This window comes from Rhinoraja longicauda, chromosome 5, assembly GCF_053455715.1.
Source record: "Rhinoraja longicauda isolate Sanriku21f chromosome 5, sRhiLon1.1, whole genome shotgun sequence".
NCBI classification, from domain to species: Eukaryota; Metazoa; Chordata; class Chondrichthyes; order Rajiformes; family Arhynchobatidae; genus Rhinoraja; species Rhinoraja longicauda.
Window position 1 is genome coordinate 12,602,193 of NC_135957.1, and position 22,541 is coordinate 12,624,733.

Sequence of the window (22,541 nt, forward strand, 5' to 3'; positions counted from 1 at the left end):
ACTCCCTTTTATTGGAGTTATGTTTTACTTCATGCTGGTGGGGTGAGACGGATAATTATTCTGCAGAGGTTTCACCTCCTGCCAAACACACACACACACACACATATATATATATATGCATACAGTATATGTGTATACGTATAAATACACACCCGGGGGGGAGGGGGGGGATATCTTCATCAGGTTGAGTGCATGGGGAATGCAGATGTGTTTTATTGTCCAGTTAAGACGACAGCCCAAGATAAATACATACTGGAGATATTGAACTGCTTGGATTAGAGTCAAGTGGAGATTGCTCCAACATTACTGCTGTGATCTGTGTTGGAATTACTCGCACCTCAGCATGAAGGAAATAGACTCTGTGGGTGATTTACAACAGTTGCAGAACAGGGTGGAATAATGATTAACTCATTGGAGATGGGTCACATCGGCATAACCTGCTTCCGTTGGATGCTTGGTTCCATTTGGACAGAAAAGGTGTCATGTTAAAATTTAATCTGAGGAGCAGTACAGAAATGCTGGCACTGGGGTGCAGTAGTACTGTGGAGCAGCGGTAGAGTTGCTGCCTCACAGCCCCAGAGACCCAGGTTCCATCCTGACTATGGATGCTGTTTGTATGGAGTTTCTACATTCTCCTTATAGTTTTTTCCTGGGTACTCCTGTTTCTGTAAATTGTCCGTCGTGAGTATATGATAGAACTAGTGCATGGAGTGATTGCTAGTCGGCGCGGACTTGGTGGGACAAAGGGCCTGTTTCCACACTGTATCTCTGAAGTGTAAAGCCTAACTTGTGAAGTATAAGTCATTGGCTCTTAGGCAGAGGAATGTCAGAATCCAACATGGTATGTTCTAAGTAAGATCTAGCCTTTTTACAGTATCTCTCCATGTGGCAGAGGAGCCAGTGTTTTTTTGGTGGTGTCTTTTGGTTCTGACGGTTCATAGTTTAATGAGATCTGACTGTTGCTCTGTTGACTTTCAGCGATGAACTGTACCGATCCTGGATTTGTGGAGAATGCTGTTCGGATGGGGCAGGAAGACGACCTGCAAAGCTTCAGGTTTGGAAGCACCGTGATATACCAGTGCAAATGGAGCTTCTACCTCCTCGGCACAGCCGTACTTACCTGCCAAGTGAATGGCTTTTGGGACCGAGCTCGCCCAAACTGCTTACGTAAGTAGCATCCAACTTTGGGAATCGTCACCTTTCTCCGGTTACATTCGGAATCACGTTTGGTTTAGTTCAGAGTTTATAGATGCAGCACAGAAAGTGTCCCTTCGGCTCACTGAGTCTGCACCAACTAGTGATCACCCTGCACACTAGCACTATCCTATATACTAGACACAATTTACAATCTTTACCGAAGCTCCAAACCTGTACGTCTTTGGAGTGTGGGAGGAAACCGGATCACATTCCCAATGTTGGGGGAGTCCAGAACCAGGGGCCACAGTTTAAGAATAAGGGGTAGGCCATTTAGAACGGAGACGATGAAAACCTTTTACACTCAGAGTTGTAAATCTGTGGAATTCTCTGCCTGAGAAGGCAGTGGAGGCCAATTCTCTGGATGCTTTCAAGAGAGAGCTAGATAGAGCTCTTAATGATAGCAGAATCAGGAGGTATGGGGAGAGGACAGGAACGGGGTACTGATCGTGGATGATCAGCCATGATCACGTTGAATGGTTGTGCTGGCTCGAAGGGCCTGCACCTATTGTCTATTGTCACCCGGGGAAAACCCACGCGGTCACGGGGAGAATGTAGAAACCCAGTGCAGGCAGCACCCCTAGTCAGGATCAAACCTGGGTCCCTGATGCTGCAAGGCGGCAACTCTACCGCTGCGCCACCGTATATGGTTTTTGTGATACAAAAGGCCAGCCGCAAAGTTCAGCATTTAGTAATCTGGCGGTGAACTTGGGTGCAGAAACAAGGAACTGCAGGTACTGGCTAATACACAAAAGTACACACACAGAGTGCTAAAATGGCTCAGTGGACAGGCAGCATCTTTGCAGATAATGGATAGGTGACGTTTTGTGTTGAGACCCTTCTTCAGACTGAAATGTCTCAACCCGAAATGCCACCTATCCATGTACCCCAGGGACATTTAGAATGGAGATGAGCAAAAACTTTTTTAGTCAGAGAGTTGTGAATCTGTGGAATTCTCTGCCTCAGAGGGCAGTGGAGGCCAATTCTCTGAATACATTCAAGAGAGAGCTAGATAGAGCTCTTAAGGATAGCGGAGTCAGGGGGTATGGGGAGAAAGCAGGAACGGGGTACTGATTGAGAATGATCAGCCATGATCACATTGAATGGCGGTGCTGGCTCGAAGGGCCGAATAGCCTCCTCCTGCACCTATTGTCTATTGTCTATTGTCTATTGACTCCCCTATCTTTAAGAGCTCTATCTAGCTCTCTCTTGCAAGCATCCAGAGAATTGGCCTCCACTGCCTTCTGAGGCAGAGAATTCCGCAGATTTACAACTCTCCTACTGAAAAAGTTTTTCCTCATCTCCGTTCTAAATGGCCTACCCCTTATTCTTAAACTGTGGCCCCTGGTTCTGGACTCCCCCAGCATTGAGAAAATGTTTCCTGCCTCTAACGTGTTCAATCCCTTAATAATCTCATATGTTTCAATAAGATCCCCTCTCATCTTTCTAAATTCCAGTGTATACAAACCTAGTCGCTCCAGTCTAACAAAAATACAACAGTCTGGCCATTCCGGCAATTAACCTAATGAACCTACACTACACGCCCTCAATAGCAAGAATATCCTTTCTCAAATTCGGAGACCAAAACTGCACACAGTACTCCAGGTGCGGCCTCATTAGGGTCCTGTACAACTGCAGAAGGACCTGACCCGCTGAGCCACTCCAGCACTCTGTGTGTGTGTTCTTTTGTGTATTAACCAGCATCTGCAGTTCCTTGTTTCTACACCCAAGTTCACTGCCAGATTACCGAATAGAGAAATGCCCAAATCTTACATCCCAAACAGTCCCTCTTTCTGCAAGTGTATTGGTTGAGTCGTTGAGGCTTTTTATATTTGGAAGACACACATCAGAGAGAAAGGCACTGAAATGAATGAATGAATGAATGAATGAATGAATGAATGAATACTTTACTTTATTGTCACATGTGACAAGTCAAGAACACTAAAAACATACATTTAACACATACTATAAAACAACAAAAGAAGGAAGGGACTGACACTCAGACTGTTGGCGAGGCAGCCATTACTGGCGCCACCCGGTGGAATCACTTTAACTTACTTTGTGCAGCTGCAGTAATACAGGATATAGTCTCCCATTCGATCATTTCCATAGAATAGCCAGGTGATATTTTAAGTAGATATTGCAACCCTTACCTTTTTTTGTTTGGCAATTTTCTTTACAATTGGTGAAAATTGAATTTTCCAACTGATTTGTCGACTGGTATGGAAGGAAGGACATTGAAATCACCAGTGAAACAACTCCATTTTATTGGAGCTATGTTTTACTTCATGCTGGTGGGGTGAGACGGATAATTATTCTGCAGAGGTTTCACCTCCTGCCAACCTTATGAATTATTGACTTGAGTATCCATGAGAAATAGACCATGACTGAAAAACCACTTTTTCAATTGGTTTCTTTCACCAAGACACAAGCACATCCATCTACCACTGCGCCACTGTGCCACCCCCACGAGATAAAAAGAATACTATTACCAATACCAAAACTTGGGCAGCACGGTGGTGCAGTAGTAGAGTTGCTGCCTCACAGCACCAGAGAGCCGGGTTCGATCCTGTCTATACGGAGTTTGTAGGTTCTCTCTGTGACCGTGTCAAGTCAAGTCAAGTTTATTTGTCACATACACATACACGATGTGCAGTGAAATGAAAGTGGCAATGCCTGCGGATTGTGCAAAAAAGAATTACAGTTACAGCATATAAATTAAAGTTAATACAGAGAAGACAACATTTAGTCCCTGGAGTTATAATAGTTAACAGTCCTGATGGCCTGTGGGAAGAAACTCCGTCTCATCCTCTCCGTTTTCACAGCGTGACAGCAGAGGCGTTTGCCTGACCGTAGCAGCTGGAACAGTCCGTTGCTGGGGTGGCTGGGGTCCCTCATAATCTTGCTTGCTCTCGATCTGCACCTCCTGATGTATAGGTCCTGCAGGGGGGCGAGTGTAGTTCCCATGGTGCGTCCTGCCGAACGCACTACTCTCCCGGGAGTTTCCCCGGGAGCTCTGGTTTCCTCCCACACTCCAAATACTTGCGGGTGTGTAGGTTAATTGGCTTTGGTTAAATTGTAAATTGTCCCAAGTGTGTGTGGAATAGTGCAAGTGTGCGGAGATCACTGGTCGGCGCGGACTCGGTGTGCCGAAGGGCTTGTTTCCATTCTGTACAGGTGCTCCTCAACTTACGTTCCGAGAAACCCATCGTAAACCGAAAATATAAGTTGAAATGCATTTAATACACCTGATGACGTGGCTGCAGCTCGCTGCCATTGCCCAGCGTGTACACCATCGTAAAGTAGAAATATCGCAAGTCGAAGCATTGTAACGCAGGGAGCACCTGTATCTCTGAACTAAAATTAAACCTGGATGCATAAGTAAAATTGGAAAAGGTCTGACAGGGCAGTTGTTGTCTGTGGATCCTGACTGCAGGTAAATAAGATGCCAGGGGGAAACAAAGCATATTTCAGTGCGATGAGGTAATATGGAACATGCTGCAAACTATCCCAAGTTCCTTTGGGTTAGTTATGGAACGACAGCTTTTGAGATTTAAAGAGAGCTGAAAACCTAATGATGATATTAAAACACAGCATAGCACGCCACCAGTTAAATGATCTGGCTCTCAGCCAAAGGGTGAATATAATTGTTCTCTTATCTTTTCAACTTGCAAAGCGAAATAGGAATGTTATACCATTTATACATTATACTAGTGATAAAGTTCAAATTCTCATACATATTGCAGTGTCTAGAACTAATTGGTAAGGATTGATATGGAAACAGAGAAATTGGGTAGTTTTCACAATTATAACCATTTAAATTGTCCCAGTAAAGTCATAGAGTCATACAGTATGAAAACAGGCCCTTCGGCCCACCTTGCCCACAACTAACATGTCCCATCTATACTAGTCGACTATCTTTGGGAAACTAAACTACACAGACCCCAAAAGGCGTTGCCTTCGGGGGTGGCACAGTGACACAGCGGTAGAGTTGCTGATTTCAGCACCAGAGACCTGGGTTTGATCCTGACTACGGGTTTGATGCTGTCTATACGGAGTTTGTACGTTCTCCCTGTAACTGGGTGGGTTTTCTCTGAGTGCTCCGGTTTTCACACTCCAATGGTTTAAAGGTTACTTGGTTTTGGTAAAATTGTAAATAGTCCCTAATGTGTGTAGGATAATGCTAGTGTATGGGGATTGCTGGTTGGAGCAGATTCAGTGGGCCAAAGGGCCTGTTTCCATGCTGCATCTCTATAGTGTAAAGGTAGAAATAATTTTATGAACTTTGATTATGCAAACTCCAGAAAATAATTTGCACTCTGTTGTATATTTTACCATGTAATTTTGCATTTTGGAGAGAGAGTGGAGATAATGATTGATCATTGTTTATTACTTCTCTTACTTTCATTTTGTTTTTAAAGCAACAAACCTCACTCATGATCACCAATTTGTTGATTTCAGCCACCCACTTAATAACTCCCCTCAGTTATAATGTTTAATAACAGCTTTTTCTTGATGAGGCATAGTCATGAATTATGATCAAATCCATGTGATTTAAGGAAGAGGCTACTGTAGTTCATTCTCCTGGTGGGAAGCTGAGAACAGCATTCGTAAAGTGTGGGAGGGAACTGCAGATGCTGGTTTACACCGAAGATAGACACAAAGAGCTGGAGTAACTTAGCAGGTCAGACAGCAACACTGGAGAAAAGGAATAGGTGATGTTTCGGGTCGAGATCCTTCTTCAGACAGAGTCAGGGGAAAGGGGAAAGAGAGATATAGACGGTGATGTAGAGAGATATAGAACAAATGAATGCAAGATATGCAAAAAAGTAACGATGGTAAAGGAAACAGCCAATGTTACCTGGGTGCTAGGTGAAAGCAAGTTACAGACAATGAGACTCAACAAGACGACTTTGAAGCTGGTACGACTTGGGTGGGGGAAGGATGGGGAAAGAGGGGATGCAAGGGTTATTGAAGTTAGAAAAATCAATATTCATAACCGTTCCCGCGCAATTGTCAAATCCATAGACCCCAAGGTTGCGTTAATGTGCGGACAGAGTGTTAGGTGGCTCTAGTTCACACAGAATGTGGATCGGGCATCGTCTACTCTGCCATTCAATCATGACTGATCTATCCATTGAACTAATGAACCATTGAGGGAGTTCAAGATTACAAGAGACTGAATATTAATGGATAAATTGCGAAATATCAATCTCGTACACCACCTTTTATAAAACCCAATTGTGTAATGATGCGAAGGAAATGTTTCTTGTTTTTTCCAACATCGCACCTGAGCTGATAAAGAAATATTAATAAATCACCCACTTTTTCAAATGTGCCATTTGTTGGCACATCATCCATTCATTTAATTGGAGATGAGTTTCACACATTGCTAAAATAGTGCAGTCATCGAGCATTGGAAAATGCCGATTGATTGCATTTTATTCAAATGGAAATGAATAAATTATTGTGCACTAATGTTTTAATGCAATTTTGCTCATTCGTTATGTTACAAAATATTACAAAACTATTGACTGAGATGTTACCAAAACAGTTGGAACAAACTCCTGTCTTGTGTTATTGTTAAACTGCTTGAATTTACAAAAAATATATACATTATATTTAATAAGTAAGTAAATTCGCTCCTGAATTGATATATTCTGAAGATAGACAATAAAAGCCGGAGTAACTCAGCGGGACAGGCAGCATCTCTGGAGAGAAGGAATGGGTGACGTTTTGGATCGAGACCCTGGTTGATTTTCATCTTGCATAGTTGATCAATCAACTTATTGAGATATATTTTATAATTTATCCCTCTTTCATATTTTTAAAATATCTTAAATCATGCTTATGCACTTTAATATCTTTTCCCCCGACCCTTTGCCAACCTGGATGAGATCCTACACAAGAGCCTCAATGTTTCAATGGTTCTTTATTATAACATGTCCATGCTTTAAGTTATTTTTATGCATGCAGTTCAGTAAAGTACTGAAAGCTCAGTGCCACACCTAAACGCAATCCCTGATAGTACAAAGTGGAGGGAAATAGTCCACTATTGCAAGAGTCACCAGGTTTTGGCACCATTTTCAGAGTCCAGTCCGGTCTGTGCGCTCGGTCTCCTGGAGCTGTGCCTGATCCAGGCAAGCCCCAGGCTGCTGCAGGGCCTCCAGTCTGTGAGCTCAGTCTCCTGGAGTGGTGCCTGATCCAGGCGAGCCCTAGGCTGCTGCAGGGCCTCCAGTCTGTGAGCTCAGTCTCCTGGAGCGGTGCCTGATCCAGGCGAGCCCTAGGCTGCTGCAGGGCCTCCAGTCTGTGAGCTCAGTCTCCTGGAGTGGTGCCTGATCCAGGCGAGCCCTAGGCTGCTGTAGGGCCTCCAGTCTGTGAGCTCGGTCTCCTGGAGCGGTGCTTGATCCAGGCCAGCCCCAGGCTGCTGCAGGGCCTCCAGTCTGTGAGCTCAGTCTCCTGGAGTGGTGCCTGATCCAGGCGAGCCCCAGGCTGCTGCAGGGCCTCCAGCCGTCGTATCCGTCCGGAACGTCCAGTGAACCGTCGTCCCTCTCCTCGCCCGGCCACCTTCAGCCTTTGTGCCCCGGGGGCGCCTCCCTCAGCCAACCTTGAGGGTGCGGACGGTGAGACCCCGGCTCACTCTCTCACTGGCCCTTGCTATCATGTCCACTGTCGCCGGCTCCTTCCGTCCACCTCTCTGGTTCTCCGGTCCTCTGGGGACGAGCAGGGGCCGGGCTCGGCGGCTCCCTCTACAGGCCGCGGCCCGCCAGTCCTGCCTTCTGGCTACGCGGCTTTGGACCAAGGCCCAGCCTGGGTTTCCAGTAACATTATTCTTAAACTTTTCAACATTAAGTTTATCGATAGCTACACAAGGTATATTATTTAAATTTCTTCTGCCTCTGATTGCCTCGTAGCATTGCTCTCTCGGATTCTGGATTCATGTTTTGCTCATAATGTTTGCTCGTTCATTTTACTCAGGGCCTGAGCTATAGGGAGAGGTTGACCAGGCCTCAAGAGTTGAACTTTAATCCTTGGAGCATAGGAGGATGAGGGGTGATCTTGTAGAAGTGTACAAAATTGTGAGAGGAATAGATTGGGTAAACACAGAGTCTCTTGCCCAGAGTACTGAAACTGAAATGGAATGGAATAGGAATACTTTATTGCCACATGTGATTCGGCACAGTGAGATTCTTTGCTTGCATACACAATGTACACAACTAGCAGCCACCTACGGCTCTGACAAAGTTACAAAGCAACCGGCTCCTCGTTTGGTTCTCCCCCCCCCCCCCCCCCCCCCACTGAACCTAGAGCTAGAGAACCAAGAGCTAGAGGTTTAAGTTGAGGGGGGGGGGGGCAGATTCAACAGGAAACTGAGGGTGGTGGGTGTATCGAACGAGCTGCTGGTGGAGGCAGTTGAGGCAGGAACAATCACAATGCTTAAGAAACATTTGGACAGGTACATGGACAGGATAGGGTAAGAGGGATATGGGCCAAACACAGGCAGGTGGGACTAGTGTGGATTGGACATGATGGTCGGTGTGAGCAAGTTGGGCCAATGGGCCTGTTTCCATGCTGTATGACACTATGACTCCAGTTGATAGTTTTCTACTCACGCCTGAACCTTAAATGCTTATTGACGAAACAAGGCAGGATTGTACTACTTTATCACTCTTCATGACATTTCATCCTGATACTGATTTTAAACACACAGAGATAGGGCATTAATGTATTTGCTCCTGTCACCACTGGAGTGATAAAGAGGTTTTCACTGAGAATTTTGAACCTCCATGGAGACCGTGTGGAAAATGTAGAATACTTCATTTTTGGATACATCTTTTGCATTATAATTGCAAACATAATGACAAACATATCTACTGAGTTCTGGATATGGACGCAAAGCGCTGGAGTAAAACGGATGGTTGATGTTTCAGGTTGGAACTCTTCTTCAGACTGAAAGTAGAGGGGAGGGAACTGGAGGTAAGCTAAACCTGACCTGATTCAGACCGACAAAGAGTTCTGGAGGAACTCAGCGGGTCAGGCAGCATCTCCGGAGAACATGGATAGTTTATAGTTTTAGAGATACAGCGCAGAAACAGGCCCTTCGACACACCAGGTCCGCGCCGACCAGCGATCCCAACACATTAACACTATCCTACACCCACTAGAGACAATTTTTACATTTACCAAGCCAATTAACCTACAAACCTGTATGTTTTTGGAGTGTGGGAGAGAACCGAAGATCTTGGAGAAAACCCATGCATGTCATGGGGAGAACATACCAACTTCGTACAGACGGCACCCGTAGTCGGGATCGAACCCGGGTCTCTGGCACTGTATTCGCTGTAAAGCAGCAACTCGACCGCTGCGCCACCGTGCCGCCGTAGATAGGTGACGTGGAGGGGAATAGATATCCTGGGAAAGAAGATATGGTTTCCTTGGAAAGTAGATAAAAATAAATGAGATTTGCAGTAGTTCAGATTGAGAATGGGTTTTTCAAGGAGAAATATCTGAAAACTAAGAAAATAATCCAGCAACTACTGGGTTGCCCCTATTGCCTACTGATGGATATACTGAGGAAGAAAAGTTGATCAGCTTATTTATTGCGGTCTTTGATGGAGTTGTTTCCAAACAATGCTGAAAAGCATCCTGATAAAATGCCTCCTACGGCACTTCTGCAGAAGTTGGTGAGGATTGTTGGTGACATGCTTCAACTACCTTCTCTGGCAGTTCACAGTGTGAAAAGGTTGCCCTGCAGTTTCCACTCCAAACCAATGTCCAAAGGTTGTTCAGAGCATAGTCGGCAAGATTGGGGCTGAATCTACTGGTCAGGTAGTGGTACTGTTGCGCAAATGGTAAAGCAAAGACGTGCAGGTTTGTAGGCTTCTGTAAATTGTAAATTGTTCCTATTGTGTAGGATAGTGCTAGTGTATAGTTAGTTGATTGTCGGTCGGCACGGCCTCAAAGGGCCTGTTTCCACGCTGTATCTCTAAACTTGTGCAACTTGCTCCCTCCATCTGACCACTTTTGCTTCCCACCTCTATCCCATTCTCTAAGCTAAGCTAAGAAATAAACCACATACTGTAAATAATGTTGCGATTGATATTATTATGCATGCTATCATATCATATCATATATATACAGCCGGAAACAGGCCTTTTCGGCCCACCAAGTCCGTGCCGCCCAGCCCAGCGATCCCCGTACATTAACACTATCCTACACCCACTAGGGACAATTTTTACATTTACCCAGCCAATTAACCTACATACTTGCAGACTCCTTTGCTGCTGATGTGCATCGATGATACCACGTTCATCCTGCCAACTTCATTAAATGAGGTGTGTAGGAAGGAAATGCAGATGCTGGTTTAAATCGAGGGTAGACACAAAAGGCTAGTGTAACTCAGCGGGTCAGGCAGCATCTCTGGAGAGAAGGAATAGGTGATGTTTTGGGTTGAGACCCTTCTTCAGACTGATGAAAATGAGTTGGCCCAATTCAGTTAATGCTCTATCTTCATTAGATATTGCATAGGATCAATGTTTATTTTTTTTTTATAGATTTTGATTTAGAGATACAGCGCGGAAACAGGCCCTTCGGCCCACCGAGTCCGCGCCGCCCAGCGATCCCCGCACATTAACACTATCCTACACACACGAGGGACAATTTTTACATTTACCCAGTCAATTAACCTACATACCTGTACGTCTTTGGAGTGTGGGAGGAAACCGAAGATCTCGGAGAAAACCCACGTAGGTCACGGGGAGAACGTACAAACTCCGTACAGACGCCGCCCGTAGTCAGGATCGAACCTAAGTCTCCGGCGTTGCATTCGCTGTAAGGCAGCAACTCTACCACTGCGCCACCGTGCCGCTCTGGTAAGAGTAATATGTGCACTTTTACCAGGCTGAAGAAGGGTCTCGACACGAAACGTCACCTATTCCTTTTCTCCAGAGATGCTGCCTGATCTGCTGAGTTATTCCAGCGTTTTGTGTCTATCTTCCACATATCATCACATACTTCATAGTTTTCAGGGATAATTCTGTGCCAAGTCCGTTGTGGTTGAAGTTTCCAAATTCAAGACGTAAGCCATCATTTGTCATTGCTTGTCTGAATCCAATTAAATGTTATCACTCCTATTCACTGTTGGGCATAATACTTAATTGTAGTGATATCTTCATTGTCTTTCCCCTTCTGAGCCAAAGAATGTTTTACAGCTGGTGACACGTTCAAGATCTTGTAGTGTGTTAACTGTATACCATTTGCCATCTGTTTGCTTAATTGTACGGGGTTTACCATTCAATATCCAGGACGAATATCCAGATGCAGCCTCCATATTTTTAAGGTTCAATAATGCTGCATGTTGGGTCAATTTGGGAGTTGAAGTGCAATTAGCACAGATGGAAACATTCCTCAAGAATTCAATAGTTTAATTCAGTTATAGAAAGATGGAAACATAAAAAATAGGTGCCTACCCCTTATTCTTAAACTGTGACTCCTGGTTCTGGACTTCTCCAACATCGGGAACATTTTTCCTGCATCGAGCTTGTCCAATCCCTTAATAATTTTATATGTTTCTATAAACTTCCCTCTCATCCTTCTAAATTCCAGTGAATACAACCCCAGTCGACTCATTCTTTGAGTCAGGAACGTTTTCTTATCAGGTATGTCAGGTATAGAGACCATGAGAGCAGTAGAGTCTTACAGCGAACAAACAGGCTCTTCAGCCAAACTTGTCAACACCTGCCAACATGTCCCATCTGCACCCATCCCACTAGTTTAGAGATGTATGGCAGCAACTCTACCGCTGTACCACCGTGCCGCCCATTGTATTGTGTGCCCATGTACCTTGTCTGCTTTTTAAATATTATTAATAACGTGCTGTTATTAATTCTGCCATATCCACTGAAGAAGACCAGACAAGCTGACCCATAAATGAGTGATCCATCTTGCCACAAACTGCCTGAAATGTTATTTTCCAATGTTGCTGCCTAACAATGCCAGAGACCCGGGTTCGATCCTGACTACAGTGCAGTCTGTACGGAGTTTGTACGTTCCTCCCGTGATCTGCGTGGGTTTTCTCCGGGTGTTCCGGTTTCCTCCCACATGCCAAAGATAGTGTGGGTTTGCAGGTTCATTGGCTTCTGCAAATCATCCCCAGTGTGTATGGTAGAACATGTGTGTGGGTGATTGTTGGTCAGCGCAGACTCAGTGGGCTGAAGGGACTGTTTCCACGCTGTATCTCTAAACTAAAAAACGAAACATGGACAGGAAAGCAAACACAGACTGGACTTTAGACTTCAGAGATGCAGCGTGGAAACAGGCCCTTCGGCCCACCGACTCCTCGCCAACCAGCGATCATGACGTATACTAGCACTATCCTAGATACTAAGAACAATTTACAATTTATAGAATTCAATTAGCCTACAAACCTGCACATCTTTATAACAAGGGAGGAAAATAGAGCACATGGTGAAAATTCACCCGGTCACAGGGAGAATCATCATATCATATCATATATGTACAAACTTCGTACAGACAGCACCCGTAGTCAGGTCTCTGGCACTGTGAAGTAACAATTCCATTGTGGCGCCCAAAACTCAGGAAGGTACCTTGGTCAGCGTGAACGAGTTGGGCCTAATGCTGTATAACTCTATGACTCTACTCATCAAACCTTTTTTGAAGGGGGGGGGGGGGGGGGATGGGGGTTGGGGAGAGTTCAGAACGTCACTAGCTGCCATGATTACTCTGAGAATTGAGCAGCTTGCCGCTGTGCTAAACTCCGTGTATCCAGGGCTCTGTTGCAAGGAGTGTTGTAGCCAGGATCAGGTGGGCAACAGTCTCAGCAAAGTAATTGTCAAATATAAATTGCAAAACTTCAAGAAGACAGCAGGGGACAGTGAAAGGTAGAGTGCCTAAGATTACTCAAAGTCCTCTTCATATGTCACAATAATTACGTGCTTTAAAGAAATTGAAATTGAGCATGTGTGCCTGGCATTTACTGCAGTCTACTTTAGTCAGATTCTGGTCTCTGGTGTTAAAGGACAAATAGACAATAGACAATAGACAATAGGTGCAGGAGTAGGCCATTCGGCCCTTCGAGCCAGCAATGTGATCATGACTGTTCATTCTCAATCAGTACCCCGTTCCTGCCTTCTCCCCATACCCCCTGACTCCTCTATCCTTAAGAGCTCTATCTAGCTCTCTCTTGAATGCATTCAGAGAATTGGCCTCCACTGCCTTTTGAGGCAGAGAATTCCACAGATTTACAACTCTCTGAGTGAAAAAGTTTTTGCTCATCTCCGTTCTAAATGGCCTACCCCTTATTCTTAAACTGTGGCCCCTGGTTCTGGACTCCCCCAACATTGGGAACATGTTTCCTGCCTCTAATGTGTCCAACCCCTTAATAATCTTAATAATAAGAAGTCAAAAGGGTAACAGGACATTAGCTAATGTGCAGTGGGGTGGAATAGGGCTGTGTTTACCGATCTGTGTCTTTTGGAGGTGCATGGTTTATAATTGTTATAAGACCACTTGGAAGGAGGAAAAATGCTTGTGCCCTGTGACAGTAAACAACACATCAAAGGGAGATTCTGTATATATGTAGATGAATCTTTGTTCGTTGAGCAAGCTCCTAGATTGCTCCCAGTGATCACTGTATTTGACGCTCGCAATAAAGTCTTGATCGCCTTGTCTGATCTTTGTGATGTGTTTTAGTTTTACTAGACCAAGTGGACTCGTTGGACCCAAACCTCTCCTGCATTGGTGCAGCACCTCTCCCCCTCCTTCCCCTCCCCCTCCTCCCTCTCCACCCCCCCTCTCCCCCTCTCCCCTCCTTCCTCCCCCTCCCCCCTCTCCCCCTCTCCCCTCCCTCCTCCTCCTCCCTCTTCCCCTCCTCTCATCCCTTCCCCCTTCCTCCTCCCCTTCCCCCATCCCCTCCCCCTTCCTCTCCCCCTCCCCCTCCCTCCCCCCATACTATAAGTAGACAGTACTATGCATGAGCACATGGTGCTATACATGAGTAGATTGTACTGTACATGAGTACATAGCACTCATACACAGTAGAGATGCAGATTCCCAGCTCCTGAGATCTAGGTTCAGTTCTCACTCCTGGTCTCCGTGGAGTTTGCATGTTCTATCCTTAACCGGGAGGGGTTCCCCAACTGCTCCGGTTTCCTCCCCCGGCCCACAGACATGACGTAGGGTAGGCTAATTGGCCGCTGTAAATCTCGCCTCGCCCCTGGTGCAGAGGTGAGTGGCAGAGTCTGGGGATTGAATGGGAATAATTAAATGGCTGAGGATGTCAAGAGTCAAAAGTACTTTGTTGTTGTTTCCACTGACAAAGGACAATGTAATTCTTGCGTGCAGCAGCATAACAGGGGTGTAAACACAATACTCATAGATAATGTTTTATGTGCACAGGGGCGCATGGTGGCGCAAAGGTAAACTTGCAGCCTTACAATGGCAGAGGCCCGGGTTTGATCCTGACTATGGGTGCTGTCAGTACAGAGTTTATGCTTTCTCCTTGTGACCACGTGGGTTTTCTCCAGGTGCTCCGCTCTACTCCCGCACTCCAAAGATGTGCAGGATTGTTGGCTAATGGCTTGGTAAAATTATAAATTGTCCCTGGTATGTGTAGGATAGTGTTAGCGTGCAGAAATTGTTGGTCGGTACGGACTCGGTAGGACGAAGGGCCTGTTTCCACGCCGTATTTCTAAACTAAACTAAACTAAACTAAAATTCCATAAATTGTTAACCTCAATACTAGCGCTAAAAAGCCCAAAGTCCTTTGTTCATTGTTAATGCTGGTGTTGTGTAATGTTCAAGAAGCTAATGGTTGTTGGGAAGAAGCTGGTCTTGAACCCGGTGGTGACAGTTTTTAGACTCCTCGACCTTCTTTCCGATTACAGGAGTGAAATGAGATTGTGGCTAATGTTGTATGATTTCATATGTTCTAGGAGCAATATTAGGCCTTTCGGCCCATCAAGTCTACTCCACCATTCAATCATGGCTGATCTATCTTTCTCTCTCAACCCCATTCTCCTGCCTTCTCCCCATAACCCCTGACACCCGCACTAATCAAGAATCTGTCAATTTCCACCTTAAAAATATCCATTGACCTGGCCTCCACAGCCGTCTGTGACAACAAATTCCACAGATTTACCACCTAATAAATTCCTTCTTACCTCCTTTTATTCTGAGGCCATGGCTTCTGGTTCTGGACTCTACCACGAGTGGGAATGTCCTCTCCACATCCATTCTATCCAGGTCTTTCACTGTTCGATAAGTTTCAATGAGGACCCCCTTCATTCTTCTAAACTTCTGGCGAGTACCATCAAACGCTCAACATCTGTTAATCCAATCATCCCGGGAATCATTCTATTCCACCTCTTCTGGACCCTCTCCAGTGCCAGCACATCCTTCCTCAGATAACGTTTAAGAAACAGTTAGACAGGTATATAGATAGGACAAGTTTGGAGGGATATGGACCAAGCGCAGGCAGGTGAGACTAGTGTATCTGGGACATGTTGGCCGGTGTGGGCAAGTTGGGCCGAAGGGCCTGTTTCCACACTGTATCACTCTATGAATCTATGAGATATGGGGCCCGAAACTGCTCACAATACTCAAAACGCAGTCTGACCAGTGCCTTATGAAGCCTCAGCATTACACCCCTGTTTTTATATTCTTATCCTCTCAAAGTCCGTGCTAGCAATGGGTCGTTGATGATGCTGATTGCCTTTTTGAGGCAGCACCTCCTTTAGATCCCTTTGATGGTGGGGGAGGTCAGTACCCTTGATAGACCGGGCAATGTCCACTACTCTTTGTCATCTCCTTCATTCTAGCAAAAGTCTGCTCGATGGTCGGCTCACACCCGTCGGACTGAAGGGCCTGTTTCCGAGCTGCATCTCTCTCTCTCTCTGACAAAGAGCTTCACCATCAATTGCGATGCGAGCTCAGATTTGAACAAAACATGAGAACTCAAGATGCCGACAATGCAGCGGTTTTAAATTCTATCACATTACACAGAGGAGACCCATTTGCCCTCACTGAATCTCAATATAAAAAGCAATAGCTGCCTTGCCAAAAGTAACTTGGAGAAGGCAAAGGCTTCACTTCCACCTCTGCCACTTTCAGTCTTGTGACAGACATTCAATTTCAAGCCAGCAACATAGAATTTCAATTACAACATTAATTTATTTCTTACTCATTTTCTCTTGGCAGGCATTTATTACATTTTTGATTACCAATTTATGGATGATGGGACCCATCTTTTTCGACCAATATTATTTGACACTGGAATACAGTACCACTCACGCTGAGGAATTCAGCTCTTAAGACAGTTATTTATATTTGAGAGCCAAGGGAACTGCTCTCCAATTAGTAATTCAGGCATCATTTGCTAATCCAGCAAAATGCAATTTTACCTGTTTGTTTATATCTGTGTAACTTTGACCTGCTGTATTTTTTGAGATGATTGGACTCAAGGCTTGGATCCATCATCTGCGTAGGATAAATATTTTGTGCCCAGACAATGAAAGATTCATCATGTTTACATCTAATGCAAATGGTACCTTTGCATAGGCATCTGCAGTTCAATACTTTTTTTTTAGTTTAGAGATACAGTGCGGAAACGGGCCATTCAACCCACCGAGTCCACACCGACCAGTGATCCCCACACATTAACACTATCCTACACACACTAGGGACGATTTACAATTTTATTGAAGCCAATTAACCGACAAACTTGCACATCTTTGGAATGTGAGAGGAAACCGGAGCACCCGTAGAAAACTCACAGGGAGAACGTACAAACTCCGTACAGACAACACCCGTAATCAGGATCAAACTGAGGTCTCTGGCGCTGTGAGGCAGCAACTCTACTGCCGCACCACCACACCGCATTACAATAACCTTTTTTAATTTCCAAGTCCTTGTTGAATCATGGGCTGAGAATTCTGGGCACAGACTAGTATTTCATTATCAAATATCAAAATACCACTAATGATTTAAATCTAAGCCAAAGGCAATGGATATTAACTTCATCGCCCAGATTGGCTCTGTACATTCTGACATTCACTCTGTGCCATTTACAATTCACTCCCAACCAGTCGAAAGCCAAAACAGTCGAGTGTTGCCTCTGGTAAAACACAGTAGTTGCTGCAATCAACTGCATGGGTGATGATTATTGGCATCAGTGACAAGTGGCCAAATGCAAATTGGAGGAACAGCACCTCATATTTCACTTCGGCAGCTTACAACCCAGCGATGTGAATATTGATTTCTCCAACTTTAAGTCACCCAAGCAATCCCTCTCTCTCCGTCCCTCCCCTCACCCCAGTCATCGTCCTAGTTTCACTGTCATCCTGTTGAGTTTCACTGTCTGTGTAACTCGTTTTCACCGACCCCACAGCCAACAATGGACCATTGTGGGCTTCACCTTTCCTTGACCATTGTTGCTTTTTGCACTCATTTGTCATGTGTACCTTCTGTATCTCTCAGTTCCCGTTCACTGATTCTCAGTCAGAAGAAGGGTCTCGACCCGCAACGCCACATATTCCTTTTCTCCAGAGATGCCGCCTAACCTGTTCAGTTACTCCAGCATTTTGTATCTTTGACCTATTGTCCAGTTGTCCACTTGTGTTTCCCTGTGAAAGAGACATAAAATAGAAACATAGAAACATAGAAAATAGGCACAGGAGTAGGCCATTCGGCCCTTCGAGCCTGCACCGCCATGCAATATGATCATGGCTGATCATCCAACTCAGTATCCCGTACCTGCCTTCTCTCCATACCCCCTGATCCCTTTAGCCACAAGGGCCACATCTAACTCCCTCTGCACCAAAATGGCTTGCCTTCACCGCTACCTTCCTGCCAATGCAATTATGTTTAAAGCGTGGAGACACATACCCTTTCATTTTATTGACGAAAAATGAATGCATGACTTATCATTGCCTATTATTTTCCCGGCACCAGGTAAATAAAATTTGGCAGAGCAAAATGTCAAGTATCCTCTCCCATTCCCTGCTGTTTAGAAATACAAAAGAATAATTTAAAAAAGGAAAAACCTATCACACTATGTACTCGCTCTATCTGACACTCAATTCCTACTGGTTCTATGAACTATGTACTTGAACTTTCCAGTTTTGATCATTTTACTAATACGAGGAAATAAAGTTGACTCATCCGTCTGTCTCCAAAATGATCATTTTGTCTTCGTTTTTGGAAGGGTTTTCCTCTCACATTTGCACTTCTTCTGAACTTCCAACTCGTACATCACGATTTAATCGTAAAATGGACTGCCTTAAAACATGGTGGCACAGCGGTAGAGCTGCCGCCTTACAGCTCCAGAGACCCGGGTTCGAGCCTGACTGAGGATGCTGTCTGTACGGAGTTTGTACGTTCTCCCTGTGACCTGTGCTTTCTCCAGTACTCCAGTTTTCTCCCACAGTCCAAAGACGTACAGGTTTGTAGGCTAATTGGCTTGGTATAATTGTAAATTGTCCCAGGTGTGTGTAGAATAGTGTTAGTGAGCGGGGATCGCTGGTCGACACGGACTCGGTGGGTCGAAGGGACAGTTTCTGCACTGTATCTCTAAACTAAACTAAAAGCTAATCAGGATTCTCTCTCCCCAGATGATGCATGACCTGTTAAATGTGCCTAAACCTTAATGATGTGATAAAAACTAATCATTACCCATTTAAATGCAGTAGCCATTCAGCATCTCAACGAAAAAGTTCAAGGTAAAATTTTGATTGGTTTAGTTTAGTTTATTATCATGTGTACAGTGAAAAAAATTACAGGAACCTTGTAGTATAGTTCTGAAGTTGGCTGCCAAAATAAAAACCTGTTTTGGCTTGTATTATTTAGAAACGATAATTTCTCTGCAATTTCAATATTGTGCTTTTTACATTAATTCGATATCACATTAGAACTCTGTTTTATAAGGGTAATAATAATTGTATATCTCGCCTTGATAGGGTTGAACCATACAAGCCACATGAGGATTATAATTTTGTATTTTGAGTTGTAGATATTGGGACAGATGACCAAAGTTTGATCAGGTAGATAAGTTTTAAGGAATATCCCAATGGAAGGGAATAAGTGGGGACAGTTCCACAGCTCTAAGTTTCAGTAGTTGACGGTGCGGTCAACAGAGATGTAAAATATGTACGGGACGTGTTGGTCGGCGTGGGCAAGGTGGGCCAAAGGGCCTGTTTCCACGCTGTGCACCTCTGCAACTCTAACAAGAGAACTGCAAGGCAGAAGAGATCAAGAAATGAGAAGTGAGCGGATTTGGACATGGGGGGGGGGGGGGGGGGGGGGGGGGGTGGTGGTGGTGGTAGTGGGGTGGAAATTTACAGTGTTACAGCAGCAAAGTGGATAGCAAGAGATCATTCATTATAAATAAAAGATACATAAATTGTCATCAGTTTTCTGTGTGTTCTTAGCTGTTATTGTTGACTAGTCTGCTGGGAGCAGTGCTGGTTGTGCAGCCTCACAGCAGCGGGAAGGAAGGACCTCCCCTTCACGCACTTGGGGTGAAGGAGTCTGTCACTGAAGGAGCTACTCAGTGCAGTGTCAGTGTCCTGCATGGGGTGGGAGTCGTTGTCCATCAGCGATGTTAGCTTTGCCATCATCCTCCTCTCTCCCACCACCTGCACTGAGTCGAGGGGGCAACCCAGGACAGAGCTGGCCTTCCTGACCAGCTTGTCGAGTCTCTTCTCTTCCCCGCTGAGATGCTGCTGCTCCAGCAGACCACTCCATAAAAAATGGCCGATGCAACCACCGTGTTGTAGAAGGTCCTTAGGAGTGCCCCCTGCACTCCAAAGGACCTGAGTCTCCTTAGCAGATAAAGTCTGCTCTGGCCCTTTCTGTATAGCGCATCGGTGTTTTCAGTCCAGTCCAGTTTATTGTTGAGGTAGACACCGAGGTACTTATAAGAATCCACCCTCTCGATGTCCATTCCCTGGATGTTCACCGGTGTCGGGGGGACCTGGCTGTGCCTGCGGAAATCTACCACCATCTCCCTGGTTTTCCCCACGTTGATCCGGAGGCAGTTCCGCTGGCACCAGTCCACAAACTCCTTGATCAGTTCTCTGTACGCCCTGTCCTCGTCGCCCGTGATGAGGCCGACGATGGCAGAGTCGTCAGAGAACTTCTGTAGATAGGAGTCTGCAGAGCTGTGCCTGAAGTCCGCAGTGTACAGGGTGAACAAGAATGGCGCTAGCACTGTTCCCTGCGGAACCCCAGTGCTGCAGACCATCCTGTCCGAGACCAGGTCCTTTGTCCTCACATACTGTGGTCGGTTGGTGAGGTAGTCCAGAATCCAGGATGTGAGGTGGTGATCCACCCCTGTGCGCTCCAGCTTGCCCCCCAGAAGCCTCGGCTGGATGGTGTTGAATGCACTGGAGAAATCACAGTGCTATCTGGCCTCTCCAGGTGTGAGAGAGCTCTGTTCCATAGGTAGATGATGGCGTCCTCCACCCCGATGCGAGTCTGGTAGGCGAACTGCAGCGGATCCATTGATGGTCTCACCAGGGGGCGGAGATGGGCGAGGACCAGACACTTACTGAGATATGGAAGGTGAAATGAAGTAGTTACAAAAAAAACTGAAAGTTTTATTGCAAGTGCTGCACAGAGGTGACAAGGAAATGGGGTCTGGTGAAGGATGGAATGAAAGGACTATTAAGTAGGATTGCAGGTGAAATTCTGACCAATAAACCGTTGGAATAGTCAAGTCGAGAGGTAACAAAGGCATGAGCTTGGTTCAATAGTTCTTTAATTAACATGTGTACCAAGGTAGAGTGAATTGTTTAGTATACAGATGAGCAAGATTATTGCCATACATAAGTATCACACCCAATTAAGTACAGGATAGAAACAGCCCACTGAGTCCATATGCAAGAGTCACCAGGTTTCAAAGTCCCAGCTGCAGCTGCCCACCAAGTCCCAGCTGCAGCCCTCGCCTCTGTCCGGATCACTAGAAAGCCATCGTCCCTCTCTCAAGATGGAGATAGACAATGTTATAAAGACGGAATCAGGGCATTCTAGTCATATAGTTAAGTTTAGTTTAGTTTGGTTTAGAGATACGCCATGGAAACAGGCCTTTCGGCTCACTGAGTCCGTGCCGACCATCGATCGCCCGTACACTCACACTGTCCTACACAGTGATATTTTGCTATTTTAACCAAAGCCAATTAACCTACAAACCTGCACGTCTTTGGAATGTTGGAGGAAACCGGAGCACCAGGAGAAAACCCACACAGTCACAGGGATGTCTGTACCGCTGTTCCACTGTGCCGCTTCAAGTTCAATAGACAATAGACAATAGACAATAGGTGCAGGAGTAGGCCATTCAGCCCTTCGAGCCAGCACCGCCATTCAATGCGATCATGGCTGATCACTCTCAATCAGTACCCCGTTCCTGCCTTCTCCCCATACCCCCTCACTCCGCTATCCTTAAGAGCTCTATCCAGCTCTCTCTTGAAAGCATCCAACGAACTGGCCTCCACTGCCTTCTGAGGCAGAGAATTCCACACCTTCACCACTCTCTGACTGAAAAAGTTGTTCCTCAGTAAGTAAGATTGCAGGTGAAGTGCTGGTCAGCAAACCATTGGAATAGTCAAGTACAGAGGCAATAAAGCCGTGAGCTTGGTGAGGACGGAGATGTTATGGAGATGGAAGCAGGGCATTCTAGTCATGGAGTGAGCTTCGTGCTGGAATATTATCTCTGTATCAAAAATGGCATCAAGTTTGCAAATGCTCTGGTTTACCCAAGCACAGTTTACCCAAGCACAGAGAAAGTTGAAGAAGTTGCCTCTGTGAACAGATCAGATTGCATTTCCCAAATCACGTTTTAAACATGTGAACTCTGTGCATGTGCTGGTTGCTGGAGAAAGTTTAAATAATGCAAAAATTGTCTAATTTATCAAGAATGCAAAGTGTGCATTTGCTTAAAGTTATTCGTTATGTACCACTGGAGCCTTTATTTCCCACGGCATTATAAACTGTACACAAATTTTTTTTTTCACAATGCTCAAGTTATTGTCTGGACATGAAAGGTTTGGCCCAATTATCATTTTCTTCTGACAGATCACAATGTCTCGTTTCTTCTTCTTGTTGTGGCCATCAATTTCTTCTGATAGATCAAGCCGGAAAGGGTGCAGCCAAGCTGGAAAGGGTGCAGAGAAGATTTATGAGGATGTTGCCAGGACTCCTGGGCCTGTGCTACAGAGAATGGTTGAGCAGACTAGGACTTTATTCCTTGGAGTGCAGGAGGATGAGCGGCGATCTTATCGAGGTGTACAAAATCATGAGAGGAATGACAAGAACACTCTTTTGCCTAGAGTAGG

General features: G+C 45.3%; 1 protein-coding gene across 1 annotated transcript in view; it reads left to right on the forward strand.

Moving 5' to 3' along the window:
• Positions 1-22,541, forward strand: part of LOC144593406 (CUB and sushi domain-containing protein 1-like) — a 1,892,487-nt gene that overhangs the window by 1,768,912 nt on the left and 101,034 nt on the right. The window contains exon 55 of the mRNA XM_078398909.1: positions 979-1,167. Coding sequence (XP_078255035.1) covers positions 979-1,167 — 189 coding nt within the window. The remainder of the gene's footprint in view (positions 1-978; positions 1,168-22,541) is intronic.